Source organism: Neodiprion lecontei, chromosome 4 (genome assembly GCF_021901455.1).
Source record: "Neodiprion lecontei isolate iyNeoLeco1 chromosome 4, iyNeoLeco1.1, whole genome shotgun sequence".
Taxonomy (NCBI): Eukaryota; Metazoa; Arthropoda; class Insecta; order Hymenoptera; family Diprionidae; genus Neodiprion; species Neodiprion lecontei.
Window position 1 is genome coordinate 31,588,755 of NC_060263.1, and position 19,619 is coordinate 31,608,373.

Here is a 19,619-nt window from a genome sequence, read left to right on the forward strand (position 1 = left end):
GTTGCGACTTACACTATCTCTATACCCCTGCTGCCCCTCCCGCGAGTATTCCTTCTTTATTTCTATTTCCGCGCTAGCGCAGAATCACACCAAGTCAAGCTACCCTACCGACGCTGCAAAGCAGACTGCGACCTTTCCACCCAGGCATCCAAACACATCTAATATGCTCTGCGCATGCGCAGTGGCTTTTTTTTTTATTCGGAATCTTCAACGCGTTGTTTCATATTAATTCACATAAAAAAAAGTGTGTACCTGACATACGCATGACTTCGATTTTAAAAATGTAAATGGAGGGTTTAATGCTTCTTTGATTATGATCCAAGTGTATTTTCAAAGTTATTATGTGTCACTCTCGCCTTATTCACGAACAATAATTTTACACATGTTTACTGAGATTGATTTTCAATGTAATTGCGAGCCATTTCTTGCACTTTGATGACATTTTCCGCTGTACCATGATGTTCTTCAAATGCGATGTACTTTTTGAATATTGTTTTCATTTTTCTAGCTGGCAGCGTTTGAGCTGCTGCTCTTTCCAAAACTTGCCTGTGATAAAAAAAAAAAAAAAAACACCACGGATTGATTACATCGTCATATACGAAAAATGTATTTGAAAAATAAACAATTTATCCTCATCTATTGACCTGTTATACATGAACATCTATATAGATATAAAAGTAGAGTTGTTAAAACTTACCGGGCAATGGGAATGTCGGCAGATTTGATTAAGGCATCCACATACGCAGACCATACATCGACTCGTTTGGGGTATGAACTTAGAATTTTCTCAAATAACGTCTGTGCCCTCTCCTTGTCTCCGTATTTGTTTTCCAGCTGAGCAAATCTTACCATCAAGTCAACATCTGAAATTTTTTTTAATATGTACACATATCATATACGTATATTGTAAAAATCTTTTACTTACGAGAGTAATGTAATACAAATGCAGCCTTATTCAACTTATTCATGGTGACCATTTAATAGATTTATTCTGAATACCGTTATCTCATGTGTTGTATTATCATATTTTGTATTGGATGTACAATCCGTTTATGTTGTGAAAAAATAAAAATTTTAAAAAAATTTAAAGTGGTATATAAACCTTTCAATTCACCTTGTAAAACTTGATATAATAATTTACTTATATGAACAACTGTACATCACTTAGTCCGAAAGATCAATTAACGTGCAATATTATTGAATAAGTAACTGATAGACTCACGTTGGTGTGCAGGCAACGACTGCAAAGCTCTCTGCATGATGTGCCGTGATCTATCTTTGAGACCCATTTTCAGTAATGCAATTCCAGACTCGATCCAAGCTAGTGGATTTTGTTTAAACTTTCCTGTGATTGTTGTAATCGTTTTATCCAGTGCTGCTTGCCTGTTAGCATTGGCGTGTAACGTTAACATATGAGTATATACTTTGAAAGCGTCATTAGTTCTCACTGCCTCCTGGAAAACCTCATTCATTGATTCTAGTGTGCCAAATCTTGACTCCAAATTCAGCCAAGCCTGCCAAACATTTAGTTTTTCATTCTCTTCTCGAAAATTAATGGTCTTAATAGCTCTCTTAGCAACTGCTCGCGCCTTTTCTATTTCAGTCGCTTGCAAATGATAAGCCATGTACTGTACCCAGACTACAGAACTATTGGGACTTGACATAACTAATCTGTCAAATTGGTCAACTGAATTTGGCAATTGATTACTCGCCAAGGCCTCTTCTTTCTCACGTATTTCGCGCTCTTTCTGCCTTTCTTGTTCCCTTCGTTCAGCAGCACTTAATTTTTTCTTCTTTTGTGGACTTTCTGCTTCTTCATCACTGTCGCTTGATGACTCAACGGCTAGTTCTTCCTGAGGTGTAGGTTCAGTGTTCCAATAAAATCCACATGCAGGAATGCTGAGATCATCTGGTTTCAAACTTTTATCGGTCACTTTTTCTTCCTGTCTTATGTCGATAATTGGTATTTCATTGACATTCGTTTCCTCTCTTTTGGATTCCTTCATTTTCTTTTTCTTTGACTCAATTCCAGATGTGCTATCCTTCATTCCTTGGTTATCACAGCTGCTATTCTGAATTATTTCATTATCTACGTTTGTTTCTCGTTCAACTTCCGTAGTTACTTTCCTTTTCGATTTTTTAGATTTCGTTTTACTCGTCGAATTTGTTGAAGTATTATCATTTATGGATTCATCAACAATATCATGGTCAATATCTTTGGATAAATCCTTCTGATCCAACTTTGCCTTCTTACTTTGTAAATTTACTTTGGGTGCATCGTCTGTTTTTCGTTTTTTTAGACTCTTCTCAGATTTCACACTTGCACTCAACTTACGTGGTTCGAATGTCGATGATAAAACGCAAACTGGTAACAAGTCAGACTCAACAGCTTCTATAATAACGTAACAATTCACTTTTCCTCCGATAAAGTAAGGTCGTAAGTCGGGTTGGACATCGTTGAGGTGTCTTCGGGCTGGAAGAGCAGCTAATCTTCCTTTTCCTTGCCCTTTTAAAACGATAAGGATGAACCAATTTGTGACCAAGATTATTTCCCCTTTTAATTTTGTACCCAAGGGAATGGAAGATGAGTCACTTTTATGAGTAGTGATATAATTTACCACTGTGGATTTGAGTGTTATCTCAACAATTTCGTGGACGTAATTTAACCATATAATTATACCAGAAACCTTGTCTCCCACTTTAAAATTCTGTTTGTACTGATCTTTGCGCACTGTACCGTGTAAATCATTGTCTAGACGTAAAACCAGGCCGTCTTCAGTAACTTTTTCAATTATACCAGATACTTGTTGCCCCAAACTAACCTTTGATATTGGTCTACTTTGGTAAAAATCATAATTTGAAAGCTCTTTAACTTTTCTGAGGTAGAAGCCCAAAATATCAACCGCATTAGTCATTTCAGTATTTTGATTCACAGAATCCATCCACAATTCATATAAATCGGTTTGCAACTCAATTTTTTTACTATTCTCGTCAATGGAAATAATTTTTCCAAACAGCACTTGGTTGACATAAATCAATTCCAATTCAGATGGTCTAATGTAAGGAACAACACCAAGTTCACTATAATTATCAATAGGTAAAAGGACCTTCAAACTATTTTCACCTATCTCTCTGACAGAACATGGTAAGTAATGTCCAACTCTTAGGTTTTTAAAGGCTGTTAATTCATCGAGCGGTACGAATGTTGTAGTCAAAATTATACTTGGAGTGGTGGAGAACACACTTGCTATTATTTCATCCCCTGGAGTGCATCTGGCAGCTAATAAGCTCGCTACTTCCAAGCTAGGTGACATGTGCGCAGCTGGCAGAAATCCAGTTTCTAAATTCTTGTGATTACACGTGGAATGAATCTCAACGTAGACTCCTTGTGAAGAAGATTCTGTGATGATACATTTGACAGTTTCACCAACACGTAATTTATTACTAGGATTCTTCTGTATGCCAATCAAGCTCAGGCTCATTTTATTATCTTTTTTATCTATTGTCACAATTGTTGCAGGAACTACTTGGCCGATCGAAAATTTCTGCTTAATCTCAGTTTTTTTGCAGCCAAGCAAATTCGGAGGGGCCCAGCCCTTCAAGTCTCCGAAAAATTTTATCAAAAGTCCAGTATTTTTTACTTGCACAATGGTACCATGATGCTGGGAACCAACAGCTGCATCCTTAATATTATTTAAGATTGGTAAATTGCTATTAACTAATGACTGCTTCATTGTGAATAAAACTCTATTTCGTTGGTCGTCACGGTTTAAAGCTCTTACTTTCACCGACTGGCCGACTTTGAGTTCATATATCATATTCTTATCAATATCAGAAACATGTTCAGGGGGCACGTACCCTTTACTTTTATTAACTTTCAATGTGACAGATCCATAAGCTACATCAATTTTTGTTACTTCTGCAGTCACCAGTTCTCCAGGAGCAAAACTAGTAGCCGTAAAATATTCTTCGTTCAATATATTCTTTTCCATACTGCAAATATAGACTCTGTCGAAGCAATCGTAATTCAATACTCGACACTTATGTTTAGACTTGGGTTTAAATGTGGAATTAATCTTCTCGAAGTCAACTTCGGTTCTTCGCATGGGTATATAACCCCTGAACTTTTTTTGCAATTCTAGGAGAATCCCTTTTTGCTCCTTGCACATTACTGTGGCGTTTGTTATAATATCACCAATGTTCAATTTTTCAGTTTCACTTTCTTCCGTCAACAGACTGAAATATGCAAATTTTACAGTTGGCAGAACATACAAGAGCGTACCATGGACCGATTCATCTGTCTCATACGAAGATAATGGATTATCCAAGTAAATCTGATTGATGTAACCGATGTTACTTTCATTATACAGCACCTGCAATCCATTTGACAGAACGCTTTTGATAGTGAGAACCAATTTTGTTCCAGGTACTAGAGCATCTAATAACTGTGTATCCTGAGAAACTGCTTTGCTGCTGTGTTTTTCTTTTGCAGATAACTTGAGTGTCGATGCTGACTCCGACGTTTCAACCGTTTTAATTGCCAAAAAGAGTTGCTGTCCTATAACTTAGAAGAAATTAATTACTTTTCAACTAAGAATCACAAAATGGGGAATTTTTAATTTTTGTATTGATTTTCACACTAGTTTATGGTACTGAGATGAAACGTGCGAATCGGTCTTGTATATATACAAGACCGCATTCTGTTACTTTTGCACTAATTGATTTGTCAATTTCAGAATTCAATATCCGTTCAAGCTTGTTCAAAATTGTGACAAATAATAAATAAAAAGTGACAGGATTCCAACTTACAGTATTCTTTTTCTTCATCAACATCTTTAGAAGTTAAAAAAGCTCTGACATTAGCAACCCCAGTGTCAATGATATAGCCATGTTCTTCAATACTGGATACAGTGCCAACAATCTTCGATTTTGGGATGATCCGAGTGCGATCCAGATTTTGATTTATTAGTTCTGGTTCCAGGGACAAAGAGACTCTCCACTTCTCTGTCAAGTGCAGTTGCTTGACATAACAGACCAAGTAGTCACCAGGTTTGAATAACTCTGTCAGTGGTTTATAACCCTCAGGTTTGTCATCTTGTACGCTGATCATACTTTGCAATAACTTTGTGTACGAATTGCTGATGTCTGTAAGCTCCAATCGACCGATTAATCGTCCAGGAAGCGATACAATCAAGTCATAATCCCTGGCCTCTCGAATACGACCCAGGACAACCATTCCTTGTGTTAACGTAGTATAATTCAAACAGTCCGCTGATGTTGCCAATATATTTGTGGTATGCAAATCTGCATAATTAGTAATGGCAAAATTATCCTTGTGGATTCTTAGTTTTGATCTTGGCTTTTTTTTCAATTCCTATAAACATACATCAAGTTTTGGCGATATGAGCATTACAGGGGAGGGCAGGGGTGATAAACTGAAAAAACTTACATTATTTGCGTGTACATTTTTTAGGGGTTTGCGGCCTCCGCGTGGAAAATTTTTTAACGTCATCTGTAACTTAATTTTAAGGTTAGACACATGAATTCTATTTTGCCCTAAACAGTTAATATGTTTGTACGGAATGCAAATAAAATATAATAAAAACAATCACAATTCCGAGCAATAGTGCCTACTTTTTATTTCTTCGGGTTAACGTATCTATAAAATATGTGTTCAAATAACACACGCACGGATTTTCCCAAGTCCGAACATTCAACTCACACTGGATGCTTAATTTTAGGTTATGTCGGTTTCGGCAGCGTCGGCTGCATGCATACGAGGAAAGGTTCGCGCATGGTCAACTTAACTCCGTGGGTGCGTTCCAAAACCTAACCCTAGAGTTGAGTTAAGTTGAGTTGGGTTCATAAGGGTACAATCAGCTGATTCTCAAGACGCGCAAATATTTAAATTAAAAATGGGGGTTATCGTTGCGAAGGAAATTGCAGCGGGAGTATATGATTTGATGGCGAACTCTGAGAGTTCTTGATCTGAAGACAATGATGATGATTTAGTGCTTGAAGCAATATTCCATTCCGAACTCATCAATGACCCCCCTGCGAGAATTCGCAATTACCTAGATATTATTTCGCAATACTCGCATACAGATTTCAAAAGGCATTTTTGCTTATCTCGAACAACGGTAGAATATTTGCACCAAAGTATTGGACACCAATTGGAAAACTAAAACACAGGTCAGTTCGCAAACAGCTACATTACATCTAACATGCAAGTTACTTTGTGCAAGTGCAACACTAGGGCGTTCCCATACTCGACTACTATCGAATTTCAATCTTGGCGCAAAAACACTGAACCCATCTCCATCTAACCCTGCTCTAGGCAGGGTTCATTTCAATTAGCTCGGAGTCACCCGGAGTTGCCACCTCGCAAGTTTCGGAACTATCAGAGTTTACGACCTATATTTAGACTTACAGGTTTGGAACGCGTAGAGTTGGCCAGAGTTGACTACAGTTGGGTTTGGAACGCACCCCTTGCTTAAGCTGTTTTTAAATATGTGTCAGGCAGGGATTATATAAACGTAATGGATGATGATTCATAAATGAGTGAATTACTTCACACTTTGTACATAAATAATGTTGAATATTTTATTTGCTAAATATTCTATCAACAATTAATTAACTATACAAGTTTCTACGATAATATTTTGCTTTACACATACATAATATTACTATGTACATGGATATAAATTATGTGTATATCGCATAGATACGCATATATTTTTCAAATTCATAAATAGCTACACTATCAATAACAGTCCTTTGGATTCATTTACTGCAATAAAATGAGGTAAGCCAGTTACAGATGTGATATGACTTATGTAAAGTTAATACACTAACAGACACTGTGGATAGCTGTAAATACTTTAAATAATTATGAGCATTGAATCAAAATGCCAAAAGTAATTTTAATTGCTTCTTTCGCTTTTCAGAGCCAAGTTAACTAATATTACATGTACCTTCACTGAAAAAATGTTTGTTGGCGTACCTATAAGTTGGTCGAATTTTCTAAAGCTTTTGGACCCATTGGATCTTGTATGGAATCATTAGCATTAAAATCAAGATTTGCAGGTGGGATGAGCGCAGCTGCAACAAATCTTCCTTCAGCATTAAGGAAATTGAATATAGGACAAGCTTGGCATGTTGGAACGATCTCCATGTTCATTTTGAATTTTTTGGCAAACAGAGCCAGCTTCTTGTCAACTTTAATGTTACTATGAGGGTCACCAGTTCCAATTACTAAAATGTCTGGTTTTGGATCAAGAATAGTAAATAGCGACAGAGTTTCCTCGTTGACATCATCTATAGTATTAACCTTCCAACTCAGTACGCTTCTTGGAAATATTGCAAGTGATCCAATGATACTAATGCCATTGTTTAAACGAAATCCAATCTACAACAAGAATTTTGTTAAGCTCTGTATTGGTACAAACGTTAATTTTATCCAAAAAACAAAGAAATATAATAGCTATACCTTGCTGTAGGAATTTATCATGAGTCCATAGACTTCGTCCCTGTTAAGAATAGATATCGTCGTTTTTCCATCACCTTCGTAAGCACTTTTGCAAATGATTGATGAACTATGAATTTTCCTATAACAATTGATCGGTATTGGTAAGAATAATTTACAAAAGACGTGCAAATACAAAATATAATAAAAATCATTCACACATTTGAATTCGAGTAACTCACCTAATAGTTTGTCTCATGTTTGCCGAAATTATACGGCTAAATATGAAGGTAGTCGTCATCGTTTGCAGGTACAAAAAACACTCTTACGAAAAAATTGATAATTTATTTTCATGAAGTTTGAGGTTACATTGAATTTGAAATTGTATCTTAAGGTTATTTAAGGTTACGTTCTTGGACTTTGGGAGGTTATAGGAACCTACCGGTTTCGACGGACGCGTAAAGTGACGTCATTGGTCTTTTTCGTTCGCTAATCTCGAACTAATACTACTAAAGCCACTCGGCGGTGCGAGTCGCGCCAGTCCACTATCCAGTGAAGAGATCTGTGTTTCCGTTAGATCGGCCTAAAATCCGGTGTGGACACGGCTGAAAGCTTCATTATTCTGCTTCACGCCGTACATGCAACGCTGCAAAGGTCTACCATTTCACTCACGTTGTGTATATACTTTTGAAAGTCGAAATAAAGCTCGACCTGCTACAGTTTGTGGCAATTTGAAGACTACCACTAGTCATTAGAGTTACGTGCGATGGTTTAGTACTAATCATTTAATTACTGGCTGGTCAAGCTGACAGTGATTGCGGACATAAGTTAGTTTTGGAGGGAGTTGAAGCGTTAAAATGGCGATGAGCCTTTGGTTGATTCGTCGGTGAACACGGCATACTACACACAATACCGGTGAATAATCTGGCGTTGGGTAGGCGCTTCAAGTATTTTATTGAATAAATCAAGCAAGAAATTGACCTCAGCGACGAAAAATGTCCAAGCCGGAGACGGAAAATGCCGACGCTGTCGAAACGGGGGAGAATTCAAACGGATCGTCAGCAGAAACAACATCTTCTAGGGGTGGCGATTTCGAAACCAAACTGGAGACCGACAGGAGCAAGAGGTTTGATTACCTACTAAAACAGACCGAAATTTTTTCTCATTTTATGACGAATAATCAGAAAGACAAAAGTGTCAGTCCTCTTAAAGTTAAAGCTGGGAGACCTAGGAAGCAGCCCGAGATTCCTGTCAAAGGTGACACGTCGGCTGATCTCAGACATCGAAAAACAGAGCAAGAAGAAGATGAAGAGCTCCTTGCTGAGAGCAATGTCAGTGTTGCGCCAACGACTCGTTTCGAGTCATCCCCCCATTATATAAAATCAGGAGAGCTGAGGGACTACCAGATTCGTGGTCTTAACTGGATGATTTCGCTCTATGAGAATGGAATCAACGGTATACTGGCAGATGAAATGGGTCTTGGAAAAACCCTTCAGACGATTTCATTGCTAGGATACATGAAGCATTTCCGCAGCATTCCAGGACCTCACATTGTAATTGTCCCAAAGTCAACGCTAGCCAACTGGATGAATGAATTTAAGAAATGGTGTCCCTCGCTGAGAGCTGTTTGTCTGATTGGAGACGCTGAGACAAGGAACACGTTCATCAGAGACGTAATGATGCCAGGGGAGTGGGATGTCTGCGTAACGTCTTATGAAATGGTAATAAAGGAGAAATCAGTATTCAAAAAGTTTAACTGGAGGTATATGGTAATCGATGAGGCTCATAGGATAAAAAATGAGAAATCAAAGTTATCAGAAATTTTGCGCGAGTTTAAGACTGCCAATAGACTTTTACTCACCGGCACACCGTTACAAAATAATCTTCACGAGCTATGGTCACTCTTAAACTTCTTATTACCAGACGTGTTCAACAGCTCAGACGACTTTGACTCCTGGTTCAACACCAACAGTTTTCTTGGAGATAATTCTTTGGTTGAAAGGCTGCATGCTGTCTTAAGACCATTCCTTCTTAGACGCCTCAAGGCTGAAGTAGAGAAGGGACTTAAGCCTAAAAAAGAAATCAAAGTTTACATTGGACTGAGTAAAATGCAGAGGGAATGGTATACCAAAGTGCTAATGAAGGATATCGACATTGTAAACGGTGCTGGAAAAATTGAAAAAATGAGATTACAAAACATTCTTATGCAGCTACGAAAGTGCTGCAATCATCCATATTTGTTTGACGGAGCTGAGCCGGGCCCTCCGTATACCACTGACGAACATTTAGTTTATAATTGTGGAAAGATGGTGATCCTTGATAAACTACTGCCAAAATTGAAGCAGCAAGACTCGAGGATATTAATATTTAGTCAAATGACTAGGATGCTTGATATTCTTGAAGATTATTGCCATTGGAGAAGTTTTCAATATTGCCGATTGGATGGTAACACGGCTCATGAAGATCGACAGCGGCAAATAAATGAATATAATGCTCCCGGGAGCGAAAAGTTCATTTTCATGTTATCCACAAGAGCAGGAGGTCTTGGTATTAATTTAGCTACGGCTGACGTAGTTATTATTTATGATTCTGATTGGAATCCTCAAATGGATCTGCAAGCTATGGATCGAGCACATCGAATCGGCCAACAGAAACAAGTGCGAGTGTTCAGGTTCATAACTGAGAATACAGTAGAGGAAAAGATTGTCGAACGTGCCGAGGTCAAGTTGCGCTTGGATAAACTTGTTATTCAGCAGGGCAGACTAGTAGATGCGAAACAAACAGCTTTGAACAAGGATGAGATGCTCAACATGATTAGACATGGTGCTAATGAAGTATTTGCTTCTAAAGACAGTGCCATAACGGATGAAGATATTGATACGATACTTCAGAAAGGAGAAGCTAAAACAGAGGAAATGAAACAGAAGTTGGAAAATTTGGGTGAATCATCCTTGAGAAATTTTACAGTAGATGCACCGACCGATTCAGTCTACCAATTTGAAGGTGAGGATTATAGGGAGAAGCAGAAAATATTAGGTATAGGCAACTGGATTGAGCCGCCTAAACGCGAGAGAAAGGCAAATTATGCAGTCGATGCTTACTTCAGAGAAGCGCTAAGAGTCTCAGAGCCAAAAGCTCCAAAGGCACCAAGACCTCCGAAACAACCAATTGTTCAAGATTTCCAATTTTTTCCGCCACGATTGTTTGAGCTACTCGATCAAGAAATATATTACTTCAGACAAACAGTTGGGTACAAAGTACCAAAAAACCCTGAACTTGGATCTGACGCAGGAAGGATTCAAAAGGAAGAGCAGCGAAAAATTGACGAAGCTCAGCCACTTACAGACGAGGAATTGACAGAGAAAGAAAAACTGCTTACTCAGGGATTCACAAACTGGACGAAGAGGGATTTCAACCAATTCATAAAGGCTAATGAAAAATATGGTCGAGATGACATTGAGAATATTGCCAAAGATGTTGAAGGAAAATCTCCTGAAGAAGTAATGGAGTATTCTGCTGTCTTTTGGGAACGTTGCCACGAACTTCAAGACATTGACAGAGTAATGGCTCAGATAGAGCGAGGAGAAGCAAAAATTCAGAGACGTGCCGGTATAAAGAAAGCTCTGGATGCAAAAATGGCCAGATATAGAGCACCATTCCATCAGCTAAGAATAGCCTATGGAACAAACAAGGGAAAAAATTATACCGAAGAAGAGGACAGATTCCTTGTATGCATGTTGCATAAACTTGGATTTGACAAAGAAAATGTATACGAAGAACTCAGAGCAACCGTAAGATCTGCACCACAATTTCGCTTCGATTGGTTTGTCAAGTCAAGAACAGCTCTAGAACTCCAACGAAGATGTAACACTTTGATAACGCTAATTGAACGTGAAAATCTAGAGCTTGAAGAAAGAGAGAGACAAGAGAGACGAAAGAAGGGTGGAAGTATTGGATCAAAACCAGCGTCCAAACGGAAGCAAGAGAATCTTCCAGCACCTCAAGATAAACCTAGGAAGAAGAAGAAGTAAATGTACTTTTCATGAACTATGCAACACAATTTCAGTTTATCTAAATTTTAATAAGTTCCAATATCACTTTAAGTTTATTACAGTGGCTGAACTCACGTCGGACACAGGTTGTTCAGGTTAAAATAATTCGACATTATAATCTTTAGGGTCATCTATTATCAAACCACTGTAAACATAAATTAAAAAAATTTTAATTTTTTAACTGCACGTTAATTAAATCTTATAAAATAACTTCTATTAATTGTGTCGTTATGTGAAGTGAGGGGCACCAATTATACAAATTCAATACATTCTTCTAGACAACCTATTTACTTGTCACAAATAACTTGTTTGCCTGTAAAAAGAAGCGATAAACAGCAAATTTCATTTATATGAAGAACACCTTCTTTCCGTGAAGTCTTACGTAATGTTTAGAAGTAACGTCTTTTCTAACTAGAACAGTACATTGTCACACACGTTTGGAACCATAGTTATTTATGAAATATGCATGTAAAACAAAGAAATGCTCTAATTGTTAACGCTGAAAGATTTAATTAAACATCAATCATATTTACAACATTGTCAAATTCAGTGTTCTCTGTACTCTCACTTAGAATTAATTTACTTGGTAAAACTTGGGGATTTGATTCACGATTGATTGGTACGAAGAATTTTGTTTACTATCACGTTTATTGGATTTAAGAATTCTTATCGAGGAGCAGAGTAAATAAAAAGTATGAAATAAGATACATATGTATTATTTAATTTATATCCTAAATTATTTCACAATTTATAATATTTCTATAATTACATATATAATACATATATGTATAATAGTAACAAATATCTTGCAGTGAACACACGTCATTCGTACGTAGCGTAAATACTTGAGAACTATTAAATTATCCTCGTAATCGTCTTCATATAAATATAATAAAAATGAACTGTTTGATTTAAAGAAAGCATAATTTTGTAATACATATCGACAAATCAATTGCATTTTTTACGATCAAGATTTTATCTGTAATTATCTGTGTGCAAAACATAAAAATTGAATATTTAAATGTACCGTCTCTACTGCCAAAATATCTCATCCTATACAAGCATATTAGAGATTATTACGGTAATTATGATACTACCCTACATAATCGTACAGAAATAAATGAATATAGTATGCACATAGAATGTGTGACCAGGTATAATACATATATAGGTGAATCCTATATACCTATAAATGCGTTTACACATACTATGAATACGAATACGTATGTTTTTGACAGTAGTTATAATTGTGATAATTACGCGAGTAATCTTTTATGCAATCTTATATTACGCATTTATTTCACACGTGTACGTAATAAATACCGCATTAGCGGTGCGAGATTTGTACATTATTTGTACAAATCTTGAAACTCTCACTCCTTCTCTAAATTGTTTGTATACCGTTCTATAAAACAGTAGATATTACAATTAAAATTGATTATTCATTTCATTCACTTCAGATCATCCCAATATCATCTCATGTAGAATTCTATCAAACTACACACCCATAGTTTTCATTTAGTTATGGCAAGGGCCGGCCCTTCTCGCAATATATTTAAAATATTGAAAGACATCGCATGAAAAGCTAATTACAACAGAATCTGAAAGTACTGGGTATTCAGAAATTTCTAAATTCACCAAGTAGAATAGTGTGATTAATCCCAGATATTGATATGCATAGCACTTCTAATTCATTGAAGCACGTAAGTATTACAACATGTCCAAATTTATCTTTCACGTATCTCTTTATTCATCACTGACAATGAGCTATTTCAGATTGGTCATTTTCAGGTTCTGTTGCACTTTAGTATGTCTAATAACGAAAGAAAAACATTTTCTTAATTCATAAACAACTTGATATAATATCTTCTCAACACATCCGATTACTAGGCTTCACAGTGCTTCATGAGAATGAGGGGGTAGTAAGGTTCCAATATTTTTTCATAGTACTAATCAACTCGGGCAAAAGTAGTTATACACTAGGGTGTCCGTTATTTTTATCGTTTTTTTTTTTTTTTTTATCAAAAGTTTGAATGTAAAATACATTGATATTTTCGAAGATTTTTTTTTTTTCATAAACTCAAATGAACTGAAAAAATCTATCCGATGCTTGAGAACAACGTTTCGATTTCCAACTAAACGTAGGAATGAAATAATTTCGGTGAGTGCACATATTCTATAGAGAAGGACACTCAATAAAACCGTAATAGTTATGGTTTTGTGAAGTATAAGAGAGTTTTGAGATTCCATGTGTATTTTTATGTTCCTATGTTGAAAGTATAAACATTGCTCAAACATCAAACTAATTTTGTCAGTACATTCTAGTTTGTGAAAAAAAGTAAGTAACTGGCAAAAGTAGTGGGATTTTAGGGAAAAATGGACTGCTTTAGGGTACATTTAGGAAAGCCTTCAGGTTTACAGTGTTTATAGGAGAAGCAAAGAAAATAGGATACCTTTAGGGAACTAGGCGAACACTGTGTAGCCTGGATTACGGAAAAACGTCATTTAAATTAAGAAAAATTAAAAGTAAATAAACCGTCACACGATTACAATTAAAAATCTAAATTTCTCATTGTGTTTTAACTGTGTTTGCTTTTTTTTCGCCGTTAAACATTATACATATATCAGTGTCAATACATTTCGAGATAAACCATTTCTATATATTACGTGAGATGCCTAGCGTTCAATATAATGTAATGTTAGTATTTTCGAATGACCATCATATCGTGGATTATCTATAGTTCAAAATTCATTTAAGAATTAATAATAACAATAGTAATACTGGTACAACGTGTGGTACGGTAAGCGAAATTTTTTCTTTTAGTCTAAATACATGATACGCATTTCATTGCTCACCTAATACCTACACCGACATCTTGGATCTGACAATTTCTTCCATATTCCAACATGTAACGACACCCAAAACGTCAATGTATACCTACTTTATAAATAAATCAGCAAGCTATCTCTTGACAGCCAAGAAGTATTTAAATTTAACAGATAAAATTCGAAATTATAAAATTGTATGTTGGGGCCTGATAAAATTCGTTTCAAGTAATCTCAACACAATGTCAATTAGTAAAAGACAGTAAAATAGAAGTGTCACAGTTTTATAGATGCATCTAAAATAAGATACAAAAAGACTATAACTAAAAAAATGATCGTATATCTTATTGAACCTCGATGATTGATCGACTAGAACACAAAATTTTCATTTCAGTTTAACGAATAAGCAATTTTCCAGTTATTGAAATTACGCAGCTCCACATAATTTTTCAATGTATGTCATGTAAACTTGTTTGGCATCAGGATGGTTCAATATCCTTATAAAGCTAACTCTAATAATAACGTGAAATTAAAAACTGAATCTTATCGGACTTAAGAAATAATGTTAACGTGCGTACTACAGTTTATTTGGTAGTACCCGTGAAGTAAAAAAGTTTCACCTTGTCTCAATGGCATAAAAATCACTGGATATACAGTTGTAAGCAGTGTGAAAAGTGATTATTACGGGTAAAAATATGGAGACTGTACACAGGGTGGTCACTAAATCTCCATCACGGAATTCCCTGACTTTTCTAGGTTTTCCAGATAAAAATCTTATAATTTTCCCTGAACAATTTGAATAAATCCGTTATAATAAATTGAAAACAATATACGTATTTTCTATACAATTTTTTTTTTTTAACGAAAGTACGAATTGTCACTTGTGTCACACCATCCCATCTAGCCAATGCGCACAGTCGTTTGTAAGGTAATATTTAGGAATAATCAAAGTTTTAAGAGAACCTTCCGGTGATGGTAAGAAAATTGGTATTCGATCTAATTTATCTAAAGTTTAAAAAACTGTGGAACGTATTTGTATGAAAAAAGTATATAGTAAACGATTCCCTGACTATTCGAGAATTGCAGAATTCCTTGACTTTTCCAGCTTTCCCTGACCAGTGGCCACTCTGGTACAGACAGGGTAACGTCGAAATGACTTTTTTGAATTACAATTATCTGCGAATTTCAGAATGAACCTTAAAAATGACTGGATACATATTTGTAGTCAATATAAATTAATATAAAAATGCAGATTTCTTTTTGCTTTGTTCGCGGGTATTTTAGTTGATTGCAAATTTTTCTGTGTCTTATAACCTAGGATAACTTATCATTGTCAGTGGCTGGAGTTACCAGGCCAACATCGTCGACATTTAAAAATAATGCTAAGTTTGATCTTACATCTTATATAATTAGTAAACAGAACATTTCAGCTGATGTGTTGATTACAGATATTGTGCGCAAACGGAACGATACCGGAGCTCTTTTTTTTTCTTAAATCATAAATATCAGTGAATAGTTGTATTTGAAATAGTATGGGATTACTGGCATGTAACCTGCTTGCTTTTGGCACGAGGGGGTACTCACTGGTTAGAATTGCAAACTGCTTTGGGAAGTAGTCATTTTAAAATCACTTAAAATCACTTGAAATCATTGCAATTGCTCGTCACCTGATCTATGAGTGAATACATCCTCGCTTTTGCGCATCAACATGCGTAGTGATAAATATCACAAAAAGTGTTCGTTACAGCTGATGATGAATCCGCAAGGTATTTAGAAATTGAATGAAGAAATAAACTGTAAAACTTCAATCAATGAATACTTAAGGAAAATAGTATAATGGCGACAGATTGCTGTTATTAATTCTGCAATAATTGATAAAATTGAAGTAATTGGCTGCCATAATATACCTTTATACCTCTTCAATCACAAATAGTACCGGGTGTACTGAAAATTTAGAATATTTTAAATGAGATTCAAGTAACCGACATGGAAGTCTCTTAAAATTAATGTTTACTAAGCAATGGCTGCCCGAATGTGTTTGGATCCATCTACATTAGACAGCGACAAAATGGAATTTTTTCTCATAATAAAGATGTAGAAACGAGATAATTGAAAATTGTCTTAACTGTCACAGATATGAATATATCGTTAATTGCAAAAGCTATTGCGCAATGAATATCATACCGTGCATAATATACACTATACTTTCACATCATACTGTATGTACAGTCTGTAATAAATCGCGAATAACGGTAATAATAATGGGTACCTAATATTATTCACCCCGATAATAGCAATAACAATATCAACAGAATACGTTAAACATTTGAAGGAAAAATTTTTTTCTGATGTATAAAAAACGTATTAAAGCGATTAGGTCAATGAATACCGCAGTCAGAAGTAATAACTCAAGTAGAATAGTCTTTTTAGCTCACGTCTCTCACAAAATTAATCAGTTTACAATGGCTAATAGAAACGTAACATCATTCGTAGGTGTGTTTAATATTACCATTACTCATTCATCAGATAATCAAATGATGTGTTCCTAATCACATTTTTAATTTGTGTAATAGAATTATGTGTGTAATGGCCATTGTATACTCACTAGTTTATCTAAGAGTATAATACAAGCTCTAGTGCTAAACATTAGATAAACGCTGTACAGTGTAAACACTTCTTTCAAAAATCACACAGAGCCCCGTCAGTTTTAAAATAATGTTGAATATAAGTTTGGAGTTATAAATAAAATGAAGCCTGACTGTTTTTACTATCATTTAGCACTGTTTGATTACACTCCAAGGCTCATCTAAGAGAAGGACATTAATTCAAGTGTAATTTAAAACCAGGTGCCTCCAAGGGGGTGGATCAGGGGGGGGAGGCAAGGGGGCTGGTTACGGACGACTGTGACCCCTCTTCCTGCCCCCCTCGTTCCCCTCATCGTCATCACCTCGCCGAACTTCTGTGTATCGTTCACCTTTTACACTCACGATCTTATTATCCAAATAGCGGACCAGTTTCTTCGGCTCTGTCTTAGGAGCCACTGGGCGATGTTCGCGTACAGCATTGTCACGATCCACGTAGCTATAGCGAGCAATTATGCGCGATTTCAACTCTTCATCATTCACTCTTGCCTTAGTACGAACGCTTGGCTGTAAAAAACCTTGAGTTAGATTTAGATAAAACCTTACTATCTCCATTAATGTTTACACTTTCCCGAATAAAGTGGGTTGCGAATTTCATGTTAAGCTGGTAAATTGTATCTCGATAGATTTATTCATAGAAATAATATGGCGAGACTTACGTACCGTGAGGAAAGTAAGATTGCCAACTAGACTCTGGCCTGCTTCTTGTCTATGCAACGCGAGCTGAGCTGCTTTCGCTATATCACCACCTGCTACGGCTAAGCAATGTCGTGCTTCGGCTGGACTCGCTCCTGGAAACATTTCTTGGAGAAGAGCAACCTGATGCCACGTTGATTCCTGCTACATCACAAATAAGCATTCATCAGTGTTAAATATGGAACACAGTAAAATCTGATAGATTCCATGAAAATCCGAGGTTTTGCTGTAGAGGATAATAATTATTTGGTAGACAAAGTTATACTAAAAAAATACAACGAAAAGATCCTTTTCACCTTTTCAGGTTCACTTACTTCGGCAAAATATTCACCGCTAGAATCACTACCAGCATCGCTTGTTTCGGATAAATGGTGCACCCTGATCCTCTGAGCTTCAGGAGGCAAAAACGCTGTCAAACTGATATGACTCAATGGATCATGAGATTGAGGGTCCTCGTCCGGTTTGCTTCCCTGTCTGAGCTCACTCTCTATTTCCAACAGCCATTTGGATACTGCCTCTTTGTCAATAGTTGAAAACTCCGGAAGACAAGCAGATACCATTTCGCACAATCCTTCAACATCTAAATTCTCCTCGAGAGCATCTTCCTCAACCATGCTCACAACATAGCTGAGAACTATGTCATCTATCAAGCTAAAAAAATGATTTCCCTTATTTATGGCCGTCAACAATACATGGAAAATGACTACATACAACGTGCTTCAAGATTAAACAAGGAAATTATTAACAGCTACTATCATTTTTACCTCTGTTTGTGCTGAGAGCTAAAATTGTAATGTATTGTAGATTCATTCTATACGTGTTTCCTCAACAAAAATTTGTAACTCTAGCAAGATTAATTTTAATCCAATGGAGAGATAATCGGCGAGATGAAAAATTCAAACCTATATAGTTAGTATTAACAAGTGCCATATAAAACGTTAATTTATCACTGTAAAAAGTAACATTCAAAAAATTACCGTTTTTCTTTAGCTTTTCAGGAAGAAGACACGATGTAAAGTAATGTGATCAAATTTAAATTCTCACCTTAGTTGAGCAGTGGGAACCTGTTTCCTTACAAAGCTGAAAAGCGATTTCTTCACTAGCTCTTCCTTCTCATCCATTGTCCGATTCATTCTAAAGCAACAAAACAAACACACTCTTATTGTTGGTCAGTGATATTGTAGAACGTGATCAGTGAAGGATAGATAGGTTAAGTAAAGTGAAAAGAAAAAAGTACAGAAATTAGGTTCCTCGGCAGGGATAATGAAATTGGGAATTTATGCAGCTTGTTATTTATTTTAAAAGCTAACGAACTCGCCGTATATCGAGTTAAGGTTCGATTTCGCGATGTTGAAGCAGGTAAAAACGTCAAAAATGTAGAAAAAAATGACAGCTCTGTACAAGCATCGCCGGTCTTTTTTATGCTGAACAATAAACAGATGTGAAAAAATGGACATGAGGTTACAATATGTATTACTATTGCATATACTAACCTGCTGATGTCGGCTCAGCACAACTTCGTCTTATTTAATACTAAATACCGATAAAAATTTCGTATACAAACAACGTCTTGATATTTGACAGCTCGCTCCGTAGGAGGGGTGATACGCTACTATCGCCACCTGGCGTCCTGACAAATCGCAAGGCATCATGGAACCCGGGCCTCTTCAGATTCACAACCCTTTTCCAGGCCACCCCTGCAAAACAGATCAATACCTCACGGCCATGGTGGAATGCTCACGGCACTGACCAGCAAACTGGGTTTCCCATATGGGGCATACGCTATTCTAGCCACAGTGCAGGCGATGAAGACACAGATGCGAAATAGCACGATTTTATTTATCATATGCGCGATCATAGCTTCTCGATTAAGAACAATTTATTGCATACGCTGTTGTATGTGTCACGAAATTTAATTATTACTGCATCATCTATATA

General features: G+C 36.3%; 4 protein-coding genes across 6 annotated transcripts; 1 reads left to right on the forward strand and 3 right to left on the reverse strand.

The window, feature by feature from the left end:
- Window positions 1–306: 306 nt before the first annotated feature.
- Window positions 307–5,815, reverse strand: LOC107224406 (protein RRP5 homolog). 2 transcript variants are annotated; one of them, XM_015664444.2, is made up of 6 exons: window positions 5,635–5,815; window positions 5,450–5,512; window positions 4,810–5,374; window positions 1,223–4,564; window positions 698–863; window positions 307–546 (listed from the first exon to the last, which is right to left on the reverse strand). In XM_015664444.2, the coding sequence occupies exons 2-6, from the start codon at window positions 5,510–5,512 to the stop codon at window positions 387–389; spliced, it is 4,296 nt and encodes a 1,431-aa protein (XP_015519930.2). In that variant the 5' UTR covers window positions 5,635–5,815; the 3' UTR covers window positions 307–386. The 2 variants fall into 2 exon arrangements, with proteins under 2 accessions (XP_015519930.2, XP_046593782.1); XM_046737826.1 differs by having other exon boundaries at window positions 5,450–5,518.
- An 812-nt stretch (window positions 5,816–6,627) lies between these two features.
- LOC107224401 (NADH dehydrogenase [ubiquinone] 1 alpha subcomplex assembly factor 3) lies at window positions 6,628–8,064 on the reverse strand. Its single transcript, XM_015664434.2, has 4 exons — window positions 7,908–8,064; window positions 7,708–7,789; window positions 7,490–7,607; window positions 6,628–7,408 (listed from the first exon to the last, which is right to left on the reverse strand). The coding sequence occupies exons 1-4, from the start codon at window positions 7,936–7,938 to the stop codon at window positions 7,004–7,006; spliced, it is 636 nt and encodes a 211-aa protein (XP_015519920.2). The 5' UTR covers window positions 7,939–8,064; the 3' UTR covers window positions 6,628–7,003.
- Window positions 8,065–8,102: 38 nt separating this feature from the next.
- Window positions 8,103–12,224, forward strand: LOC107224405 (chromatin-remodeling complex ATPase chain Iswi). The gene has a single exon (XM_015664443.2). The coding sequence runs from the start codon at window positions 8,461–8,463 to the stop codon at window positions 11,494–11,496; it is 3,036 nt and encodes a 1,011-aa protein (XP_015519929.1). The 5' UTR covers window positions 8,103–8,460; the 3' UTR covers window positions 11,497–12,224.
- A 1,283-nt stretch (window positions 12,225–13,507) lies between these two features.
- On the reverse strand, window positions 13,508–19,307 carry LOC107224399 (CUE domain-containing protein 2). 2 transcript variants are annotated; one of them, XM_015664433.2, is made up of 5 exons: window positions 19,175–19,307; window positions 18,726–18,815; window positions 17,996–18,332; window positions 17,649–17,822; window positions 13,508–17,492 (listed from the first exon to the last, which is right to left on the reverse strand). In XM_015664433.2, exons 2-5 carry the CDS (start codon window positions 18,812–18,814, stop codon window positions 17,235–17,237), a joined length of 858 nt encoding a protein of 285 aa, XP_015519919.1. In that variant the 5' UTR covers window position 18,815; window positions 19,175–19,307; the 3' UTR covers window positions 13,508–17,234. The 2 variants fall into 2 exon arrangements, with proteins under 2 accessions (XP_015519919.1, XP_015519918.1); XM_015664432.2 differs by having other exon boundaries at window positions 17,649–17,825; window positions 19,175–19,306.
- Between the last annotated feature and the right edge of the window lie 312 nt (window positions 19,308–19,619).